Source organism: Terrapene carolina, unplaced genomic scaffold (assembly GCF_002925995.2).
Source record: "Terrapene carolina triunguis isolate 2854851 unplaced genomic scaffold, T_m_triunguis-2.0 Scaffold34021, whole genome shotgun sequence".
Taxonomy (NCBI): domain Eukaryota; kingdom Metazoa; phylum Chordata; order Testudines; family Emydidae; genus Terrapene; species Terrapene triunguis.
This window is the reverse complement of record NW_020698372.1, coordinates 121627-142290: the sequence shown is the minus strand read 5'-3', so window position 1 is coordinate 142290 and position 20664 is coordinate 121627. Positions and strand designations below refer to the sequence as shown.

At 42.6% G+C, this 20664-nt stretch overlaps 2 protein-coding genes across 4 annotated transcripts in view; one reads left to right on the top strand and one right to left on the bottom strand.

Moving 5' to 3' along the window:
- The window catches only part of LOC113409689 (acyl-CoA dehydrogenase family member 11-like), a 55221-nt gene extending 43457 nt beyond the window's left edge, over nt 1–11764 (top strand). The window contains exons 14-20 of the mRNA XM_026663865.1: nt 1614–1680; nt 2738–2823; nt 3042–3113; nt 4404–4558; nt 6568–6684; nt 7733–7842; nt 11082–11764. Coding sequence (XP_026519650.1) covers nt 1614–1680; nt 2738–2823; nt 3042–3113; nt 4404–4558; nt 6568–6684; nt 7733–7842; nt 11082–11196 — 722 coding nt within the window. The 3' untranslated portion in view covers nt 11197–11764. The remainder of the gene's footprint in view (nt 1–1613; nt 1681–2737; nt 2824–3041; nt 3114–4403; nt 4559–6567; nt 6685–7732; nt 7843–11081) is intronic.
- Nucleotides 11765–13053: 1289 nt separating this feature from the next.
- Nucleotides 13054–20664, bottom strand: part of LOC113409688 (dnaJ homolog subfamily C member 13) — a 101990-nt gene continuing 94379 nt past the window's right edge. For 2 of the 3 annotated variants that reach the window (XM_026663860.2, XM_026663862.2), the window contains 2 exons: nt 20429–20528; nt 13054–14096 (listed from right to left, as the gene is read on the bottom strand). In XM_026663860.2, the coding sequence (XP_026519645.1) occupies nt 13999–14096; nt 20429–20528 (198 nt within the window). In that variant the 3' untranslated portion in view covers nt 13054–13998. Of the gene's footprint in view, nt 14097–17075; nt 17188–20428; nt 20529–20664 lie in introns of all 3 variants that reach the window. The other variant, XR_003899993.1, reaches the window with a different exon arrangement.

Genomic DNA, 20664 nt, shown 5'->3' with positions numbered 1-20664 from the left:
GCTCTCTTCAAAGCCAGGCTGGTTATGCTCCCCAGGCCATAGTTATCTTCAAGGCTCCTATGGCAGCTTGACTCTGGTCATCGTCGCTCCATTTCCAGCTACTTCCCCATACAGTAGAGACCCCCCCCAAGCACTGCTGGGTCAGCATTTTCACATGTTTTCAAAGCTGCTATTCAAACGAGAATGGTTTAAATGTCAGTTGATATCAAATGGGCACCGTTGTACTGAATTAGTGAAAAACAGCTTGGTGTATGGAAAAGATGTTCCATTAGCGTGAGGTACTACTCTGAAGTGTGACTTGAAAAGTGTCATCGTGGGGTTACCGTGTTATTGTGTCTCAGTGATCTCCGTATAACCACTTCACTTTACACCATAAACAGGATGGATTTACTAACTACCAGCTCAGCAAACTCGAGGCTATGTCTACACTACCGCGGGATCGACGCTGCTGCGATCAATGCACCAGGGGTCGATTTAGCGGGTCTAGTGAAGACCCACTAAATCGATGGCAGAGCGCTCGCCGGTGGACTCCGGTACTCCACCGGGAACGAGAGGAGTAAAGTAAGTTGCTCTCCCGTCGACCCAGCGCAGTGTAAACACCGCTGTAAATCGATCTAAGCTATGTTGACTACAGCTATGTTACTCACAGAGCTGGAGTAGCGTAATTTAGGTCAATTTACCATGGTAATGTCGACATAGCCTCAGCTTGGGATCTGACAGTCAAATTGTGCTTCTGGTTCATTACCACCAGTAATAAAGATCCTGTAGGTCAAATCCTGTCCTCAGTGACACGATTTGTGTACGTATGATGTCTTCATTGGGCGTTGCCGTGGCAATTTAACAATTCCGCTGATAGTTGTGCAAGGTCAAATAGAATCCAGCTCACTCTCCTATAGCTATGGTGTTCCTGTAGGATGTAAAAAGGACCAATGCTATGTGATGGTACTAAAGCAAGGAGATGGGTCTCTGAATAGATCATAGTGGGGGAGCAGATCTGTTGACAAGTCATGTTTTAGTCACTATTGTAATCTAGATCCATATAATCCATCCTAGAATAATCTTTTGGATTATCCACTAAATTTTTGGTTTTCTGTCACACAAACATATATCAGATAATGCTGTGGCTGGTTCAAAAGACTACTTATGTATTTTCAGATAAGAATTCCTATTGAGTTTATTTTTGTCTTGAAACCAGAACAAAGCACTTCAAATGGGAAAAAAGAATGCTTAAAAAGCTGGCTGTACTTGAAGAGGGCAGCATCTGGCTTGAGTGAGGGAGTGCTTGCCTTTGTTATTTGCTCAGCTGCAAGGGTGATGGAATTAATTTAGACCCCCTCTTCAAGCATCTTGTTTGATCTTTTTCCTAGGAAAATAAAAATGAATGATGGAACTGGATCCAGGGCATTTTCTGTTTGATTTTTTTTTTTCATGTTAATCAGGTGGTTGCACTTCCTTTTCTACTCAATAGCCCAGAAACAGCATAGATAATAGATTACTCACCTTTGCCATGGTTATACTCTAAAGAAACATTGTAAGAAGTTGTTCTGTGAAACTTCATTAAATTACTTCCCTAGAGAGATTTTTATGTGAAAAGCGATTTCTTGTGTTTTTAGGGGCTGGGAATACAAATTGCAAAGTCGCAATTGTGATGGCCAAAAATAAAAATCTTTCTGCATCCAGGTAAGAATTAAATGGTCACTGAGACATTTGTTCAGCATCCAAGCAATGAGACCCAATCAAAACCCCAGTTATTGAACCAGCCATTGCTCACAAAACCTTTACATGGAACAATTGTAATTGCATGGTCAGTTAGAGTTGAGTATGGTTTAGAAATGGAACCTTAGGCCATGTACGTACCCTCAGAAATCTAACTGACCAAACTTCAGAATTTCTCCGATAGAGTCCAAGTCATAAGGTACTCTTGATCTGTGTGGGTTGGATCAAGGACAACATATGGCCTTAATGTCTTTAGTTCTCCCTTAAGCCTTTTGAAAATGTATCCTTTAAAATCAACATCACAAATACTCACTTTTCTAAAACTAAAATCTACCACCAGACCTGGTTTACATTTTTAATTCATTAAGCGTGTTATTAAAGCATAACTAGAGGAGGGAATGGTTCTATGAATATTAATAAAAGCAAAACTATACACAGTTTGCCAGATGAGAAAAAGTAAGTGCAAGAATCAAATCAAAGGCCTGAATCCTGCTCCTACTGAAGTTAATGCCAAAACTCCCAGGAACTTAAATGGGGCAAGATCGCAATGCCAGTATATATGGAAAAGTTAATTGGATCAGGGGGTCTAACAGTTCGTTCATACCACAAGTTCTGAAAACAGGGACCTTAGTATTTCCTCAGTCTTCTCAACCCAACTATTCCTGACATGATGTATTGTATTTACACATACATCAAGCAGAAAGAAAAATATGAAGGCATCTATTTTGATGCTTACTATAAAACCTTAGGCTCACACTCAGGGCGCACACCTTCTATCTGGCACCCTCTCTAAGTGTTGGAACCCGATGTCCAGCTGCCCAGCCCCTCCGGGCGCAGAATTTTACCTTCATTTCTCCCCCGTCACCCCATTCTTAAACACATCTCTCTCCTACATCTCCACCCACATGTGTAGCACAGGAGAGTACAGATCATACAAAACTTTTTAAAAGTTGTACTTTAAAAAAAAAAATCTAAAATAGCTATTGAGATTTCTCCTAACTGTTACTTTTGTCTTGATCAGGTACAGACAGCACAGTATGATCATAGTTCCACTGGACATACCAGGCTTGAAGCTTATAAGACCTCTTTCCGTGTTTGGCTACCTGGGTAAGGAGGAAATCGTAATTATCAGCCACGTTTGCATTTGTATTAGCCTACTCGGGATCTCAGGAGTAATAATTATACTATAAACATAAAGTACTAAAGACACTCTTCGAATGCATATCTAATAGGCACATCAGTACTGAGCACCTGTAATTTGTGAGTGAATATTGGCTAGAACCAATTTTATACATGGATATTTTGCTTTTTCTTTGTGTAATTAGATCAGCCCCACGGTGGACATTTTGAAATACATTTTAATGAAGTGCGAGTACCTGCCTCCAATTTAATACTAGGTGAGCTTCACTGTTAACTGTTCTTTGAAAGTCACTGCAATGACACTAACTTAAAGTAATTGTGTCCTTTTAAAATCTGATGAAAGCTCTGATGAATAACCTTACTATGTAAGGAATATGCCATTAAGCTTTTGTTCTTTCTTTATATGTTTAGATGTAAAGACAGTTTTTCCAGGAGCTGCCTCTTGGAGAGAGAAGTTCATTCTTGACAGTAGTGTCAACAGGGGTTGAATTGGGCCAGCACACAGTCCCTTAGCTGTACTTTTCTGCCTCAAAAGATTTCTTACTAGTCTGCAGCATCTGAATTGTCTCCTCTTCATAGCAGAAAAGTATCCACTAATTGTGCTTAATCTGTTTCCAACCTATTGACCTTTTGCTCAGCCAGGAAAAGGGTTTGGAATGTTATCTTTCCCCCCTCCTCCAATAACCTAACACTGCAGAATACTCTCAGTTTTTATCTTTTTGGTTTTTAAGTAGATATGGTTGCTGCACCAGCAGTGCCAAAATTCCTCCTGCACTGTGGCAGGCCAAAGCAAAAGCTATGGAGTTCTTATCCAAGAATAAACAAACCTTCCCTTCCTTCCTAATTCCTTCTGAATACAGCCCAGGCCTCTCAACAGACAGGTCTGCCTCAAAGTCTTTCAAAACAGAATTCTGATGTTGCCTACGGCCATACTATCCTGAACAAGCCTGATCTCGTCAGAATTCTGCATAGGCAACAATAGGTATTACTTGCCCCTTCTTGTAGGAGGAACGTTTTGACCTCTCTGACTTACGCCAAGTCTCATCTGGGGAGAAGCTAGGATTTATATAGCTTCTTCGCCCACCATGTAAGTGCTTTGCTGAATCAGAGTTTTATTGAATCACCCTTGGAACTGATCTTTCAGTTGGACATTCATCAGTTACACTCTGGAAACCACAAATTAAAAGACCTCAAATCCCATAAAGTTGATAAAAATGTAAGAAATAATTAGGTAATTCAAACCCAACTGGAAACCAGAATAATAACCCCTTAGGCACAAATACTATTGACAGAACCTGAAGAGAGAGTGGGAGTTCGTGTGTGTTGCTTTATGTGAATACATATAGGTATTAAACAATTAAAATGGCTACAGTGCTGCAAAATAATCTTTGTAAAGAAGCTCCTCTCTAGGGTAGCATCAGACAATGCCTGCAGTATGGCCACTGATTTTCTTCAGAGCAGAGGTGCGCGGTTATTTGAAGCATTGAAATGAGTTCCACTTGGCCATTTTGTTTCCCACCTCTCTTTTTTTGTTTCCCACCACACAGGTGAAGGAAGGGGTTTTGAGATCGCTCAAGGTCGGCTTGGACCAGGCCGTATTCACCACTGCATGAGATCCATAGGTGCAGCTGAATCTGCTCTACAGATAATGTGTGAGCGTGCAGCTCAGAGGGTGACCTTTGGGAAGAAACTGTACCAGCATGTAAGCACACTACCTCTTTGCCTAGTTTGCTATGAATACCCCTTTGCTTAGCTCATGTGGAAGCTTGGGATTCTAACATCCACAGTAACAATCACTCTAGAAAAGGTTGAGATGTCAGACAGCATTACACATAATCGCCAATTCCCATCAACTCTGGAGATGCTGTAGGTTAAATATCTGTCTCAGATAGGAAAGAAAATACTAAGGCTGGGAGTGTCTCAGTTTTGATTGTGCCAAGATCTGCAATCTGAGTGAATTCCTATAGTTGTTTTCCTAACAAGTACTAAAGCCCCATTCACTGTATTTAAACACACATTTTGTAGCAGAGTTTTGGCTGGTTTTCTCTGATCAGCATGGACCAGGACTCCAGAGGCAGGGCTGGTCTGCAAACCCTGGACTTGTTTTCGCAGGCACAAATTTGCATTCACCATTATTGGGCACTTAGATGTCTAGCTTTGACTTGTGGGCCCAGAGACTGGGCACTGTGTGATCATAGCCAGAAAATAACTTCATTTTTGCCAGTGCAAATCAATGTTAAGGCCAGGCTGAGTATTTGGCCTGATCTGCCAGGCATTCCTTCCTGACAGCATTTGCCTGTTTTGCTATGTCTGTAAATTGATGTGCTGAAGACTTCCTTTGGTTGGCAGACATCAAGTATTTCTGGGTCTCAGCCAAGCAGACACAAATGTTTGTTTGTCTTTTTTCCACAAAGTAAAGGCTTGGGAAGAAGGAAGTGATTGCAGCAGATTCTAGAAAATGGTTATACAGAACTGATATAATTAGAAATAGCTGTATAAGCGTCTCAGCACATCACATGGAACAATTAAACACAAAACTAAAGTACTGCCGTTAGCATGTCCAACAGTGGAATCACCAAGTGCACACGTTGTCAGAGTCCCTTTCAAATAAACAAAGGAAGTTAGGCTTTGTCTCCAGTGGCAAGTGACGACGGTGTGAACAGCGCGTTGGCGTCAGGAGCGCTCTCCTGCCCACAACACTAACATAGGCTTAGAAACAAGGCTTAGAAACAAGAATGGGGGGTAAAATTATTGGGCCAGATCCTCAGCTACATTGACTTACACTAACTGAGGCTGTGGCCGGCTGTGTTCACAAAAGGTGCAAAATGGAATTTTTAATCATTTGTGAATAGCCCAGATGCTGTTCCCCCTGAAGGGCAGCCTCAGACAGGAAAGACATAGCACAGAAGGGCTGTTATCAAGGTCTTAAATTACTGCAAACAAGCTGAGCTTGTGCAATTGACTATAGTGGGACTAGTAATACATTGGCAAAAATAGTAAAGGGCAAATGCACTAAGAACCACAGCACAACTGTTTCCCTAGGTTCCCCTTCCCCCCCAGATTTGGACATTTGCGATAACTAATTGAACTTAGTCCCTGACACTTTTTTTTTTTTGGCGTGTCATGGAAGGACTTTGCAGGGAGGTGGGTTTGAACAGGTAGTAATAGCAACGAGAGGAGGTGCAAGTAGGGCAGAAGTAGGCAACACTACCAGAGCATGAGGGGAGTGGGGAGTCTGAGTAGCAAGCAGGCAGGTGCACAGAGCCAGAGCAATGGGAAGAGCCAAACAAGTGAGGATGGGCAGTTGGGTGGTTCTTTTCTCTCTCTTTTTAGATTCTAGTGTAAGAGCAGAACCACAGCAACTCTGAGGCTGGATATTGCCCGTCACATCCACGAAGACACACTGCCGTCTCTCTGTCCACTTAGGCCTTGGGCTTAAGGGGTCGGTAGTTGGATGAGAAAAGCTTTTATTAGTTGACTGTGTGTCTAGTTAGTTTTAATTTATGGTTCTCTCATGTGTAGAAGAAGTGGGCTGATTTTCAGAAGTGCTGAGTACACATGATCAGCCCGCTTCTATCCAGGAGCCTTATTTAAACATCCAGCATTGAAAACTTTGCAAGTGTATAGCTAAGAGAGGCAAAGGGTTGTTCTGGAAACGCGGATGAAGTTGGTCTGTTTCATGCCCCCAGTTTTCTCTTTATGTCTCTACAGGAGGTTGTTGCCCATTGGATTGCTGAAAGCCGCATTGCTATTGAGCAGGCCCGATTGCTTACACTGAAAGCAGCCAGCAGCATTGATACCAAGGGCAGTGCACAAGCAAGGAAAGAGGTAAGCAGGGTTGGGGGGTTTTTTTTTTTTGGTCATTGAGGGGAAAAAATTAAAGTAATGAAGGACCCACTTTCAGGATTCGCTCCTATCTTAATAGAGCGGGTGGAAATTTTTTGACAAACCCCAGCCTGTTTATGGAAGAGCACACTTCCACAGAAAATTCAATTTTCCATTTATTTTTTAACAAGATATTTTTTCCAGTTGTCAAAAAAAAATGGCGAACTTTCTATTGAAAAATAGAACTTGGGTGTTTTGTTTTTTAATTTCCTGGCACCTCCTTGCCCTTTCCCAATCAGTTCTGCTTAATAGATTTACCCCAGTGAATCCAGCAAAAGAAATACCGGGGGAAATTCTGAAATCAGTGTCACTTCATTGTCTTAAATCTGTGCTCTCTTGCCCCTCCTGTGCAAAAGCTTGATATTTTTGGTCAGTACTGTTTATTAGCCACTTAGAACAGGTTAAAGATGCCCAGTCATTGATGGATATTGGTAATCTTTTACCAGATATATTTATTTATGTTCCAGGTGAAATCATTACTTGTTACTCTAAGCCTAAAGGTGTAAATGGGGTGGAGTGCATTTGGATGGCCTAGAGGATAGGTACAGAACCTTACTCTCTAATGCCACAATCCTGCATGTTGCGAAGTACCCTACCTTTCTTTGGGAGCTAGCACCTTGCAACAATTATTTGAATATAGCCCAAATTTGATATGACATGTTAGTCCAATTTCTAGAAGTGTCCCCATCACAGAACAAAGCAGTTGGCAGTCTTTGAGAGACCGAGAATTGAGTGTGTCCAAAGACTGAATAACCTTTTGTAGCCACTCAGGTCATTCCTGAAGGTCAGGGTATAGTCACATTAAAGGTGGAGTGGAAGCTTGCAATCCCAAGTCCCTGAGTTGTGGCAAATGCACAGCTTGTTACAATCCAGCTCTTGGAACTGGGCCTGTGGAAAAAACAGGACCAGAGCTGTGTGAAATTCCCATTTCCTACACCCCTTATGGTGGAAAACTCCTACATTCAGGTTTGTTTGTTTTGTTAAAATACAGATAGCTATGATCAAGGTGGTTGCACCCAGAGCTGTCCTTAAAGTGGTGGACTATGCAATCCAAGTTTGTGGAGGAGCTGGAGTTTCTCAGGATTTTCCTTTGGCTCGTATGTGAGTAGGAGGGATATCTATCCCATGTTTCTCTAACAGTATTTCCCCTTTCTTGTCAAACTGGTTAAAAGGCTCTGCATTTCAGGTCGGATTGAGCCAAATTCTGCTGGGACTGGAGCTGGGCAGTTTCTTTTTGGCAAGTAATTTGATTAAAAAAAAAATGCAGTTTCAACAGACCCAAAACTATGTGACTTTTCATCAAGTTTGTCAGATAGTTTTGACCACCCCAAAATACTCTAAATGGTTTAGTAATTTCAAAAACATGTAATTTTGACCCAACCTCAAAATTTTGTTTCAACCTCAGGCATTTTCAGAAAAGCAAATGACTAGATTTTTAAAGTTTGAGGAGTGGGGGAGATAGCCAACTCCCTGATCACCTTTAGCCCAGGGGTTAGGATAATCTCATGGGATATCGGAGACCCAGGTTCAATTCCTCCCTCTGCCTACTGAGGGATTTGAACTTTAGTCTTACATTGCAGCAGGATGTCCTAGCCACAGGGCTCTGGGTCATTCTCAATCAGACCCGTGGAAGCTGTTTTACTTTTAAATAAATAATTAGTATTAGAACAGGGACTTGAATTTAGGGCTTACCTAGGATATTGGAGACCCAAGTTCACGTCCCTACTCTAGTTACTGTTTATAAATAAGTGAAACAGTTTTGACAGAATGACCCAGAGCCCAGTGGCTAAGACATGCTGCTGCTCTTTTGATTTTTGACAAACTTAGAATTCCATTTTCAGTTTGATCCAAAATGATTTTTTTTTTTTTTTTTTTTTTTGCAACTGCCAGTGAATGGAACAATCCATTATCTGCCCAGCTCTAACCCTGCTGTACTCTTGCACCTCCATTGAAGTCAGTGGGGCTGCATCTGAAAGCAGAATTTTGTCTCCTGTACTCAAAGGCATTATGCCACTTCAGAGTAGAGGTGAAATACAAAATAAAATTTATTGAGTTAAGACCAGAAGGGACTATTGTAATCTACTCAGACTTCCTGCATAACATGCACTGGAATTGCACCCAGTGATTCTTGCATTGATCTCTATAACTTGGGGTTGAACTAGTGTGTCTTACCAAGACTGGATCTTCTGCTGACTCAGTGATGGAGAATCTACATTTTACACAATATTTTTCTAAAACCAACTCCAGCTAATCTGTCACGTGAGGGGGCTCAGTCCAGAAGAGGAGCTTTGAAGAGAGTGATATATTCATCCTTTCCCCCTTACAAAGTTAATCTATCAATCTGAGCAGAATCTGCCCTAGAGCTAAAGTAAAGTTTACTTCCGAAGCTGGGTCTTTAGGGTCAGTTCAGAGTGCTTTTGCCAACCTTATTTAAGGACTTAACATGTTACCCTTTGTCTCAGCAATAGAGCACCTTACTGTTGACAATGAAAATATCCCTTACACCTGCTGCACTTATGATCCCAGCAGCTAAGTAGAAGTTTGAAAAATAGTTAGTGTGTCTTGAAGCTTGTCAGTACCAGGTTCTGTTATCAGAGCACTAAGTCACAGTTTAGAGGCCAGCAATAGCTGCCAAGGCAGCTATACCATGCCATCCTTTGGCAATCAAGGAGCAGTGATGGACTCACTCCACTACAAGACATGGGCACAGGCTACTCCTGTTTCGGTATCAATATTGCTTCTCTCATAGCTGGCTTAGATGTGTCAGTTTGCTCTCATCTATGGGCCAAAATACAATTCTGATTTCAGAGGCACACAAGCCCTACTGATGGCAATAGCACATCGTTTGAGAATAGACCAGTGCAATGAAATGGGGATTCCTGGTTCACGGCCCAGCTTTCCTTGTGATCTTGGGCAAGGCACTTTGTTTCCACTCTCATCTTAATAAGACAGCCCCTGCTTCAAGACCTGTTTGTATAATACCCATCACCATGGGAGGGAGCCTAGTCCCCATGGGTCATCCAGGTAGTACTGTAATATAACAAAGTGCATTTCCAGAGTTAGAAGTGAGACTTAAGTGTAGTTCTCCCCCTCTAGGAGCCAGACATGAGGTTGCATGGCCAGAGTGTGATGTACTCTTCACTGCAATTAGGGGGGCCCATCCCAGCTGGCTTCTACTAAGGGGCTGTTTAACTACAGTGAAGATGCTGGAGGGTCCCAGATCACAGGCTGCAGCCCAAGTCTGAACAGCTACACTGCAGTCAAATAGCCCCTTAGCTTGAGTCCAAGTCAGCTGACAGGGGCCAGCCCACAGTGGCTAAATGGCAATGTACACACACCCCTTTCACCTTGGTGCTGGTTCCATCCCCCTAAAGGTCACTTCCCCCCCCCCCCCCCCCCAAAAAAAAACCCACCCATGATTGAGGACCTCTCTCTGACAACATAACATCTACTGCTTGCGGTGAAAGGACAGATCCAGTTGCTCAGAGGCAGTAGCAGACAAGTCTATAGATGACCTACATGGGGACTAAAAACAGCAGCTAGCATGATTACAGTTGATACCCAAGGGAACTGTAGCAGCTTGGGTGTAGTGAAAAGGAAATGGTACTTAAGAGTTGTAGAAGGATAAATGGCTCTATTCCCAACATAGCACCATTTAACTTGTGGTGGGAGGGATAGTTCAGTGGTTTGAGCATTGGCCTGCTAAACCCAGGGTTGTAAGTTCAATCCTCAAGGGGGCCATTTGGGGATTGGTCCTGCTTTGAGTAGGGGGTTGGAATAGATGACGTCCTGAGGTCCCTTCCAACCCCGATATTCTAGCTTCAGGGCTCTGTGGATCTGAAATCTCTAAACAGGCTGCTTACATTACAGTAAAAACTGAGTCATCATCTGGCAGTGCAAATAGGATAGGCTCTTCCCCCAGGCAATTGCCAGCAGACGTGGAAGGGCTTGCTTCCTAAATCAGTTTGACGCTGGCTTTTCCAAGTGCTCCGATCCTGTAAATGCATAAAAAAAGCTCCTGGCCCCATGTACTGGGTTCCTAGCTGGATTTAGTCTTGAGGAAGAATTTCCAGCTTGGATTGACTCCTGTTTCTTCTAGGCTAGTGCTACTCATTAAGAGTAACTCCTTCCCCATAACCAGTTCTGTTCAAACAATTCTAGCAACACATGTTTCCTTATTTCATGTATTAAGGAAATAGCCTACTTTACTGAGAAGACATGTAACTATAAAAGAAAATCTTGGGGTGCATTTTTTGCTGTCACATACCAAGCCACACTATTAGGTGCTGGCACTGCAGGCTCTAGAATACACACTAATTTCAGAACATCATCTTACACAGGTTTGCCTTTATTCGGACCCTACGAATAGCTGATGGGCCTGATGAAGTTCACCTCTCAGCAATTGCAAAACTGGAACTACGGGACCAAGCCAAGCAACTGACCTCAAAAATGTAATAAAGTTTAGTCGAATTGTACAATAGCATTACTTCTGTTTTATAAGGAATATCTCTGAATGATTTGGGGGGGGGGGGGCAACACTGAGGGTATTTGAACTAAAATTACCTATATTTTTAATATTTACCAAAATGTTAATTTTCTACATTCTACTGATAAGTTTAATAGTTCAAGGGTAACTTGAATTTGTTTTGCTTAGAGGTACCTGAGTCCTAAGCTGCTAAATAACATTTTTCCAGTTAATCTTCCAGCTAGTGACCTGAAAGGTTACTTTATCAAGCCCTTAGTTGTTCTTATGTTGTACTGATGTTCTCTCAATCAAGGCCTCTATGAAGCTGTCTGTCGAATGTTATATTTGTGAAATGGTTTCACTTAAAGCACTGCATCCAGCTAAAGCTTGCAGTTTACTGTGTGAGATTTAAAGTGTCACTAATGCATTGAATAAGTCTGAATAAAAGATTTCTCCCACAACAGTCCAATGCTGCTGCTTTGCTCAAGGAACAACAGTGTTTAGGGAGACTCCATTTCTTTTAGTATCAGAGGGGTAGCCGTGTTAGTCTGGATCTGTAAAAGCAGCAGTCTCCTGTGGCACCTTCTAGACTAACAGACGTATAGGAGCATGAGCTTTCATGGGTGAATACCCACTTCTTCGGATGCACCCACGAAAGCTCATGCTCCTATACATCTGTTAGTCTAGAAGGTGCCACAGGAGACTGCTGCTTTTACATTTCTTTTAGGTCATTCCTAAAGGCAAAAATCTTAGATAAGGGTTGCTCGTAGCACAAGCCAAAAATGCCTTAAAATCTACTGAACGATGCAGCCCACCACTGACAAGTAATAACTGTCTATACCTTGTGTAAAGTCAAGTCTGCAGGAGTTGAGGGGGAGGGAGGGGAAAGAGAATTAAGGAAACAAGAGAAAGCTCTTGCTTGCTGTCAGATTCTAGCCTTGTTCTGGCTGGTTGTAAAGAAACACTTTCTGCAGCTCTTCAGCAGTGTAGTGACAGACAGGCATCATATATGACATTGAATATTGATTTTACTACGCATCACTTATTAACATATCAAGTTTTAGAAGGAACTATTAGTTAGGGAGCAAGTGTTGCAGGCCACACAAACTCAGTCCAGAATGTGGGTATTCATTCAGCAAAGCCTCCATTGCTGCTACTCATGCTATTAAGTGTACACTGCTACTTATACTCTGCTAGCTTGATGAGAGTCTATACACAGGCAGAGGGATCATACCCAAGCTTGTAGCGTAGAGGTAGCTATCCCCTATGCCAATGGCATGTGTCTTCAGTAGACCAGACTGTGACCTCAGCAAAACCATAACACTGAATATTAAAGGACAGATTCTTTCCTCATGTGCACATATTTACAGACAAAGGTAAAATTTCATCCATTTTTTAGTTATGGCCATAATAATGACACTTTACCCAGCTGAACTTAACAATGAATATGGAAGGTCAATGTTGCTAACATTGCTAATAACTGAGGTTATGCATAGTGTTTAGCTGTGTATTGGACTGCATCTCCACAGCTCCAGGCTTTTTTGTATAATTAAAAGATCAAAGGGGCAATATAATTTTGACTTGTGCTGCATTATTTATCCAAATTGCTCTAATAGACACCTGTTTAATATTTTCTGGACTCTTTCCCTTGGGGATTGGCTGATTATTGCATTCCACCAGCACCCACTAGAAATATTTGTCCTGTTAAATACCAGAAATGGAAGAATATGGTCAGTTTTTACACCTCTACCTGCATTTAAAAGTTAGAGTATGTTACTATCTGAATTTTTACACATTACTCTGGAATTTGCTCTAGTTTTAGTGTCCAGGGTATAGGACTTTCTCCTTTGTCAGACATTTTCTGGGTGATAAAATACTTAGAATACACAAATTCCTTCAATACATTTTTTCCAGTCACTCAAGAACACCCCCCTCTCAGAAGTACGGTCTAGCTGGCTGCTCTAGAATTCTAACCATTTCCAAGAAGGAAGAAACATTCCATTAATAGAAAAGCTTTGTCTCATTAACAAGGCTCTCAATTCCCTTTATTTTTAAAATTTTATGTACATATGAGTGATCTGTATAATGTACATTCAATATAGAAAGCTTTTATATACTGGATAATGTATAGAACATTTCACAATTACACTAGGTTCTTACATACCAGGTTGACATTTTTTTTAATTTTTTTTTTTTTTTTGCTGAAGTGTTTTCAATTTGGTAAAGCCAGTTTATACATACAAGTGTCTAATGCGGTTTGATCTCAGGAAGATAATGTTAATGATTAAGGACATCAGTGAACCGGTGCAGGGACAAACCTCTAGTAAGTCATTGTTCAATGAGAATGATCATGTCAGGACTTGGAGCAGAGGAGGAAAATGCCCTGTTAGTGGGGATGGTGGAGGTCAAGTGACTTAGTCCAATTCTTCTAGACTGTAGTTCAACTCCAGTCATGCTAATTCATAAAATATAAAAACTAGGAAAAAGTTGTTTGATTCACAGTCTTGTAAACAAATAGAAAGGAACAAAATGTGCTTACGTACAACAAGAAAAAAAATTCTTGTGTACCCATTTGGGCTGATCCTTAGAGTGCTTTCTTATGTTACAATGTGACAGACTCACTGACTTTTTTCCCCTAAAAAAAATATATTCATAGAAAAAGGAATAACACTGTCAGGAAACAATTGGAAAGGCAGTAAGAGTTCATTTCAAAGCATCAGACGGAGGAAAGTGCTGTTCCTCATCACTGGCCAGTCTGCCTTTAAAAGTCTTTCATGGGTATTTCAAATCCCTTAGCTGGTATCTCCCAATTCATTGTCTACAGGGGGTGGTACACTGGGCATTACAGAGGATGTCGTTCCTGCAGTAAGGTAGCCAGCAACTCCAGGGCCTGGGGGGGGAGGGGAGGAGGAGAGGAAAGAGAAAAAAATATTGGTAATTAGTTTTAATATAATGAAATGGCTGTTCTCTATACTTATTACTCAGAATCACCCTTGTTAAAATTGTCATCTTTGAAAATACTGAGACACACAGTTTGATTGACCTTATAGTTTTGTTAACCTTAATAAGGAGACCATCTGTTTTATGGTTTTTATTTTTAAGACTTGCCATTAGGAATTGAGGATAAATCTCATTTATAGCTGTAGTCTGAGCACCTAGGAAATTCCTAGGATTTGTGCTTAAGGAAACAGAGGTGGCATGTTCATATATTTGAGAGTCTGAAGATTAATAAATCTAATGCGCTGAGTACCACTAGACAACAAGGAACAAACCAAAAAAACACCCAGAAAAATCAATTCCAGCCAAATGGAAGAGAAACTGACAAAATAAAGTGACCTAATGATAACTATCAGAGGGGTAGCCATGTTAGTCCTGTGGCACCTTATAGACTAACAGACGTATTGGAGTATGAGCTTTTGTGGGTGAATACATGCATCCGACGAAGTGGGCATTCACCCACGAAAGCTTATGCTCCAATACGTCTGTTAGTCTATAAGGTGCCACAGGAGTCTTTGCTGCTAATAACTAGTATTCAGATATTTTATAGCCTTTCAAAAGTGGTGTGCCAAGTCTTCATTTATTCACTCTAATTTAAGGTTTTGCGTGCCAGTCATACATTTTAACGTTTTTAGAAGGTCTCTCTCTCTGTCTGTATTACAGAACTAAACTATTTTTGTCTGTAAAGTAAACAAGGTTTTTAAAATGTTTAAGAAGCTTCATTTAAAATTAAATTAAAATGCAGATCTTATCAGTTTAGTGCAGTGGTTCTTAACCTGGGGTGCACGCAGCCCCTAGAGGTGCGAGATGCCCTTTCTGGGAGTGCGAGACATGCAAGATTTTTTTAGAAGGTAAATCATCGAAAACACAAATTAAGCACGGGCACATAAGTACAACTACTTTGTTTCATCAAGACTATGTATTTATTAACATTATACATTTTGTAACCATTACTGTAATATACAAAGTTTTTAAAGTAATTTTTGAGAAGGGCTGCAGAGCACTGGGACCAGGCCAGCAGCAAAGCCCTGGGCTGACTGCCGGTACCCCAGGAGGGCTGAGCAGGGCCGGAGGCCTGGACCCCGGCTGGCAGGGAGACGGGCAGCTGGAACCCCAGACCAGCAGCGAGGTGAGTGGGTCCGGCGACTGGTATCCCACGCCGGCAGCAGGCTGAGCGGGGCCGATGGCTGGGACCCCAGACTGGTAGCAGGCTGAGCGGCTCAGCCCACTGCTGGTCTGGGGTTCCGTCCCCCGGCTCCTGCCACCTGGGGTCCTGGCTGCCTGCCCTGCTCAGCCTGCTGCCAGCCAGGGGTTCTGTTCACCCAGGATGCCAGTGGGCTGAGCAGGGCAGGCGGCCGGGACCCCAGCTGGCAGCAGCATGCCAGTAAAAATCAGCACGCGTGCCGCAGGTTGCCGACCCCTGTTATAACCGGATACCCTCACTCTGGCGTTTATGCTTTCAGATACGACTAGCAGGAACTTCCATTCTTTGGAGGGATAAAGCCATTAAACTGTCTCACTAGCTGGCAATATTTCTATCCCTGTTGAGATGGCATAGCACAACTCCTAGTGCTTCTTTTTCACTTAAAAGGCAGAAAGCATTCAGAATACAAACAGCACTGCCAAGCCTGAAGAAAGTGAAGAAAAGGAAGGTCCCTGTAATTCTTGTTTGGATCGGAGTTTAACAGATCTGCACTCCTTCCCTTTTAACAGTAACCTTAGTCTACAGTGGATTTGTCACTAGAGCTTGAAGCTAAAGTCACTGCCACAAAGACTAAATTTTTCCATATGAGAAACCTGGACTCATAGATAGGATCTGGGTGACTCAAGAACAGTAGCCAAGTAAGGACATTACATTTTTATGACACCTCTTGTCTTGAGGTGATCCAAATGCATCACACCCTTCATGAATCTTGTGAGTAAACAGATAGAAAGTAGTCCACTTTCATGTTCATGAAAAGTTGATATAAAAGCAAAATCAACTGGAGGATGAAGTGTGCAGAGCACAGATTGGTGAAAAGAAGCTGGTTGTAGGGCAGGGGAAGTGCAAGGATCCATAGGGCTTTTTCAAAACAAAAAATCCTACAAAACCCCTTTGTTTTAGAAGTTATATGGCTTTTTGTTACCCTATATTCAAGGAGTTAGAACTTGTCACACTTAAATCATCAATGAATGTATCCATTTAATTTCCCATCACCTACATAAATACTGAAATCTAAAGTTCTATTCTCAAAACGCAATAGTATCTCCTTACAGCACACTGACAGCCATGCTGTTTTACATTTCAGAAGAAAAAGGCAAACGTGTGCCATGAGGAAACCAAAATGCACACCACCTTTCAAGAAGAGCCATGAAAAAACCACTTGGCCGTGAAGAAAAGTTAATTTTTGGCAACCTGCTACTTAGGGATTTCTGAATAAAGCTTAACTCCATTACTATATATATGCAAGGTATACTTGTTTCACAAACCAATTGGTGGATATATACCTTAGCCTACTGGCATAAAGCCATGGACTGGACTCAGAATCATGTGTGAACCCTAACAGATTCAAAATACTAATCCAATTCACTTGTTCCACAAATCTTTTCCCCCAGAAAGAATATTCCAATAAATTCCTTCAGGAATGGTTTAGTCTATATGTTTACATCATCATTCAGCAAGTTATCTTCTAGGAGGAGCAAGTTACTGTTCCAAAAGTTGTAAGTACAATTGCAGCAGTTTAATAGTCTGTATAGTATTTTGCACCCCTGTGCAATATTTTGAGGAGACTACACGCTTGCTTCTATTGTATAGCATGCATCTAAAAGAGCGTATAAGTCAGTTACTAGGAATGCAGTGAATGGAACATGCATTTAGCAAAATGATATCTACCTGCATTAGAGAGCTACACAGACGTTAGCAAGCTGCCTGGCAGAGCACATCTAAAGCCCACTTCTGAGGTGAAGGGGACTGCTACCAGTTAGAAGGGAAGGAGAAGAGACACCTGAGAGAAAAAGAAATAAGCAAGGGAAGTTGTAAGGGAAGGACAGACAGCGAAGCAGTTTGAAGCAAAGATAGGGCAGAATACTGTCAGCCCTGGTCTACACTACAGATTTACAGGACTGTAACTACGTCGCTCAGAGGTGTGGAAAATCCACACCTGTGAGCAATGCAGTTAATCCGACCAAGCTCCCAGTGTAGACGATGCTATGTCGACGGGAGGGTTTCTCCAGTCGACATAGTTACTGCCTCTTGGAGAGGTGGAGTATCTATACCAATGGGAGCAGCTCTCCCGTGTCAGCATAGGTAGCATCTTCACGAAGTGCTACAGCAATCTAAGTGTAGACAAGCGCCGAGTATAGAGAAATGCTCAGAGTTTATGGTTAGATTATCATTGCTACAGCGTCTTCCCTCCTATGATCAGAAAGCACTTTACAAGCATAAGGAATTTAGCCTCACCCCTGTCATTTAAGAATCGCCCAATGCTACAAACAAACGCATAGAGAGGTTACTTGACTTGTCCAGAAAGAATATTAATTGTTTGGGTCCCTCCCTCACCCCCCCACCCCCCCCAAACAGCTGAAGTCAGCTAACACTTTTACTATAGGATTTCTTTGGTATAAAATACTGTAGGACTCTATTCAGCAAAAATTAGCAAAAGAGCAATGAATCCATCAGCAGGAAGTCTACCAATGCATGGAACGAACCACATTGGCTCTGATGTCTCGCTGATAGCCGAAAGAAAGCAGAGACTATTTACCAAAAGAAATGGAGTAGGAAACAGCTAGACCAGAGGTGGGCAAACTACGGCCCGCGGGCCCGTCCTGTCCGGCCCCATAGCTCCTGGCCCGGGAGGCTAGCCCCCAGCCCTTCCCCGGCAGCCTCAGCTCACTGTGCTGCCGGCACAATGCTCTGGGCAGTGGAGGAGCGAGCTCCTGGGGCAGCACAGCTGCAGAGCCGGGGCCTGACCCGGTGCTCTCTGCTGCGCGGCGCAGCTGCCCATCCTGGTGCAGCCACACCGCCAGCCACCAGTGCTCTAGGCAGAGCAGTAAGGGAGCAGGGGGTGGTTGGATAGAGGGCAGGGGAGTTTGGGGAGTGGTCAGGGGCCGGGGGTGTGGGTAGGGGCCAGGGCAGTCAGAGGGTGGGGGCAGTCAAGGAGGAGAGGAGGGTTTGGATGGGGCGGGGGGAGATGATTGGGGGAGGTCCGGGGGCAGTCAGGGAGAAGGGGTGGTTGGATGGGGCAGGGAGTCCGGGGGGCTGGCAGGGGACAGAGAGCGGGGGGTGTGTGGATGGGACAGGGGTCCCCGGGGGGCTGTCAAGGAACGGGGAGGTTGGATGGGGCAGGAGTCCCATGGGGGGGCCCCATCAGGAGGCGAGAAGCGGGCGGGGGGATCGGATAGGGGCAGGGGCCGGGCCACGCCTGGCTGTTTGGGGAGGCACAGCCTCCCCGAACCGGCTCTCCATACAATTTCAGAAACCTGATGCGGCCCTCAGGCCAAAAAGTTTGCCCACCCCTGAGCTAGACAGTCTTGAACATCCCGTGTGACTAAGAAGTGCTTTGCCCTTTTCATGTAGGGCAAACAAACCACAAATTAGTGTTCTCCTGTTCAAATAATGGTATACTCCCAACAAATGCTAAGAATCTGCTCCTAGGCCAGTGGCTCTCAAACCTTTTTTTTACTGGTGACCCTTTCACATAGCAAGCCTCTGAGTGCGACCCCCCCCTTGTAAATTAAGAACACTTTTTAATATATTTTATACCACTATAAATGCTGGAGGCAAAGCGGGGCTTGGGGTGGAGGTTGACAGCTCGTGACCCCCCATGTAATAACCTCGTGACCCCCTGAGGGATCCTGATCCCCAGTTTGAGAACCCCTGTCCTAGGCCGTAACATTCTGAACCTCAATTAGCCAAAAGGGTTCAGTGAGATTTATCTGGAAATATAATCAGAAATATCAGAGCCTTTCCTTTCTATGCATTTGTCTTAATGTGTGAATAATCTAGTCAGTATTAATTCACAAGTGGAGGGTTGATGACCACATGCAGGTAGAGAGAAGGTGTGACTAAATCTGTGCTTATTTGGGGAGAGGCATGCAAGTTCCCTGGACTGTGAGGAAAAGCTTAGTCATATTTGACTTAAGGAGAAAAGGCTTAATGAAGGGGGGAGGGATAGCTCAGTGGTTTGAGCATTGGCCTGCTAAACCCAGGGTTGTGAGTTCAATCCTTGAGGGGGCCACTTAGGGATGTGGGGCAAAATCAGTACTTGATCCTGCTTGTGAAGGCAGGGGGCTGGACTCGATGACCTTTCAAGGTCCCTTCCAGTTCTAGGAGATAGAGATATCCTATTTATAAAAAAAAAAAAAAAGTCCTTCAAAATCAGAAGTCTTAAAAATTAAAATCTCACATCAACCCTTTGGCCTTTCCCTCAGTTTTGAATAATTTATTTTAGTGGAGAAATTCCATAACAGTGTTCTAGGTTGCTTTTATCAGCAATCAAAATGAAAAATCTAGCCATGCAAGTTTCTCAAAGTTTGAACTCTTCCTACCACAAAGTTACAGGTCTCAGAATACAAGTATGCTGCTTCAGTATAATTTTGAGCTTTCAGGAGTCAATAAATTAATCAAATATTTGCACAGTGTGAACAGGTAACATTGTGCTTCTTGATAAATCCAAGTCACAAAAAGGCGAAATTTGCTTTTGAACAAAAATTATGCCATTTGATAAATGGAGACTAGAACCCACACAACCAGAAGTGATGAAGCCATAATGAACTATGCTCTTAGGCACTTATGAGAACTTTGCCTGTGATATTTAAGTACAACAGCCAGCGGGAGCTGGAACAACTTTAGCTGTATCACCACAGAGCACTGTGAGGACTATTTGCTATGAAAATCTGCAAGCATAAGAAGTCTTACAAAGCCCAATACACTTTTATTTTTAAACACTAAAAGCCATAGTAATGGATTCCTCAGAAATATATGTTCAGGTATGCGCCAGCCATGGGCTAACAACAACAGATCAAACAGTATAAAATGAAAAACAACAGTACTTCATAGTGTTAGCATAGTGCAACGAAATGGCCACATGATGGCAGCAAAACTTTGGAGGATAGAGGATGTACCCACCACACCCTTAAACAATGAGTCAAGTATCTCAGCTCTATTCAGGCATATTTCAAGGTTCATTTGAAACAGTAGCAGTGAAGTGAAGGTTACAACTCTGATCTGAAATAAGTGTTGCTGACCTGTGAGGTATCCTACTGTTTGTGTCTCAGAAATGAACAAGTCATGTTTCTGATCTTTGAAGGCACTCCACACAGAGGAACGAGACAGGATTTCATTTACCTATAACAAAGAGCTGGTAAGTGTCTACATTTAATAACTGCTTACAATAGCTGGATGGAAACGTTCTACTCTTTACTCATGGTGGTAAGGTCAGTTTTTAGAAATTGACTAGATCTATAAAAATGAACACTTAAGT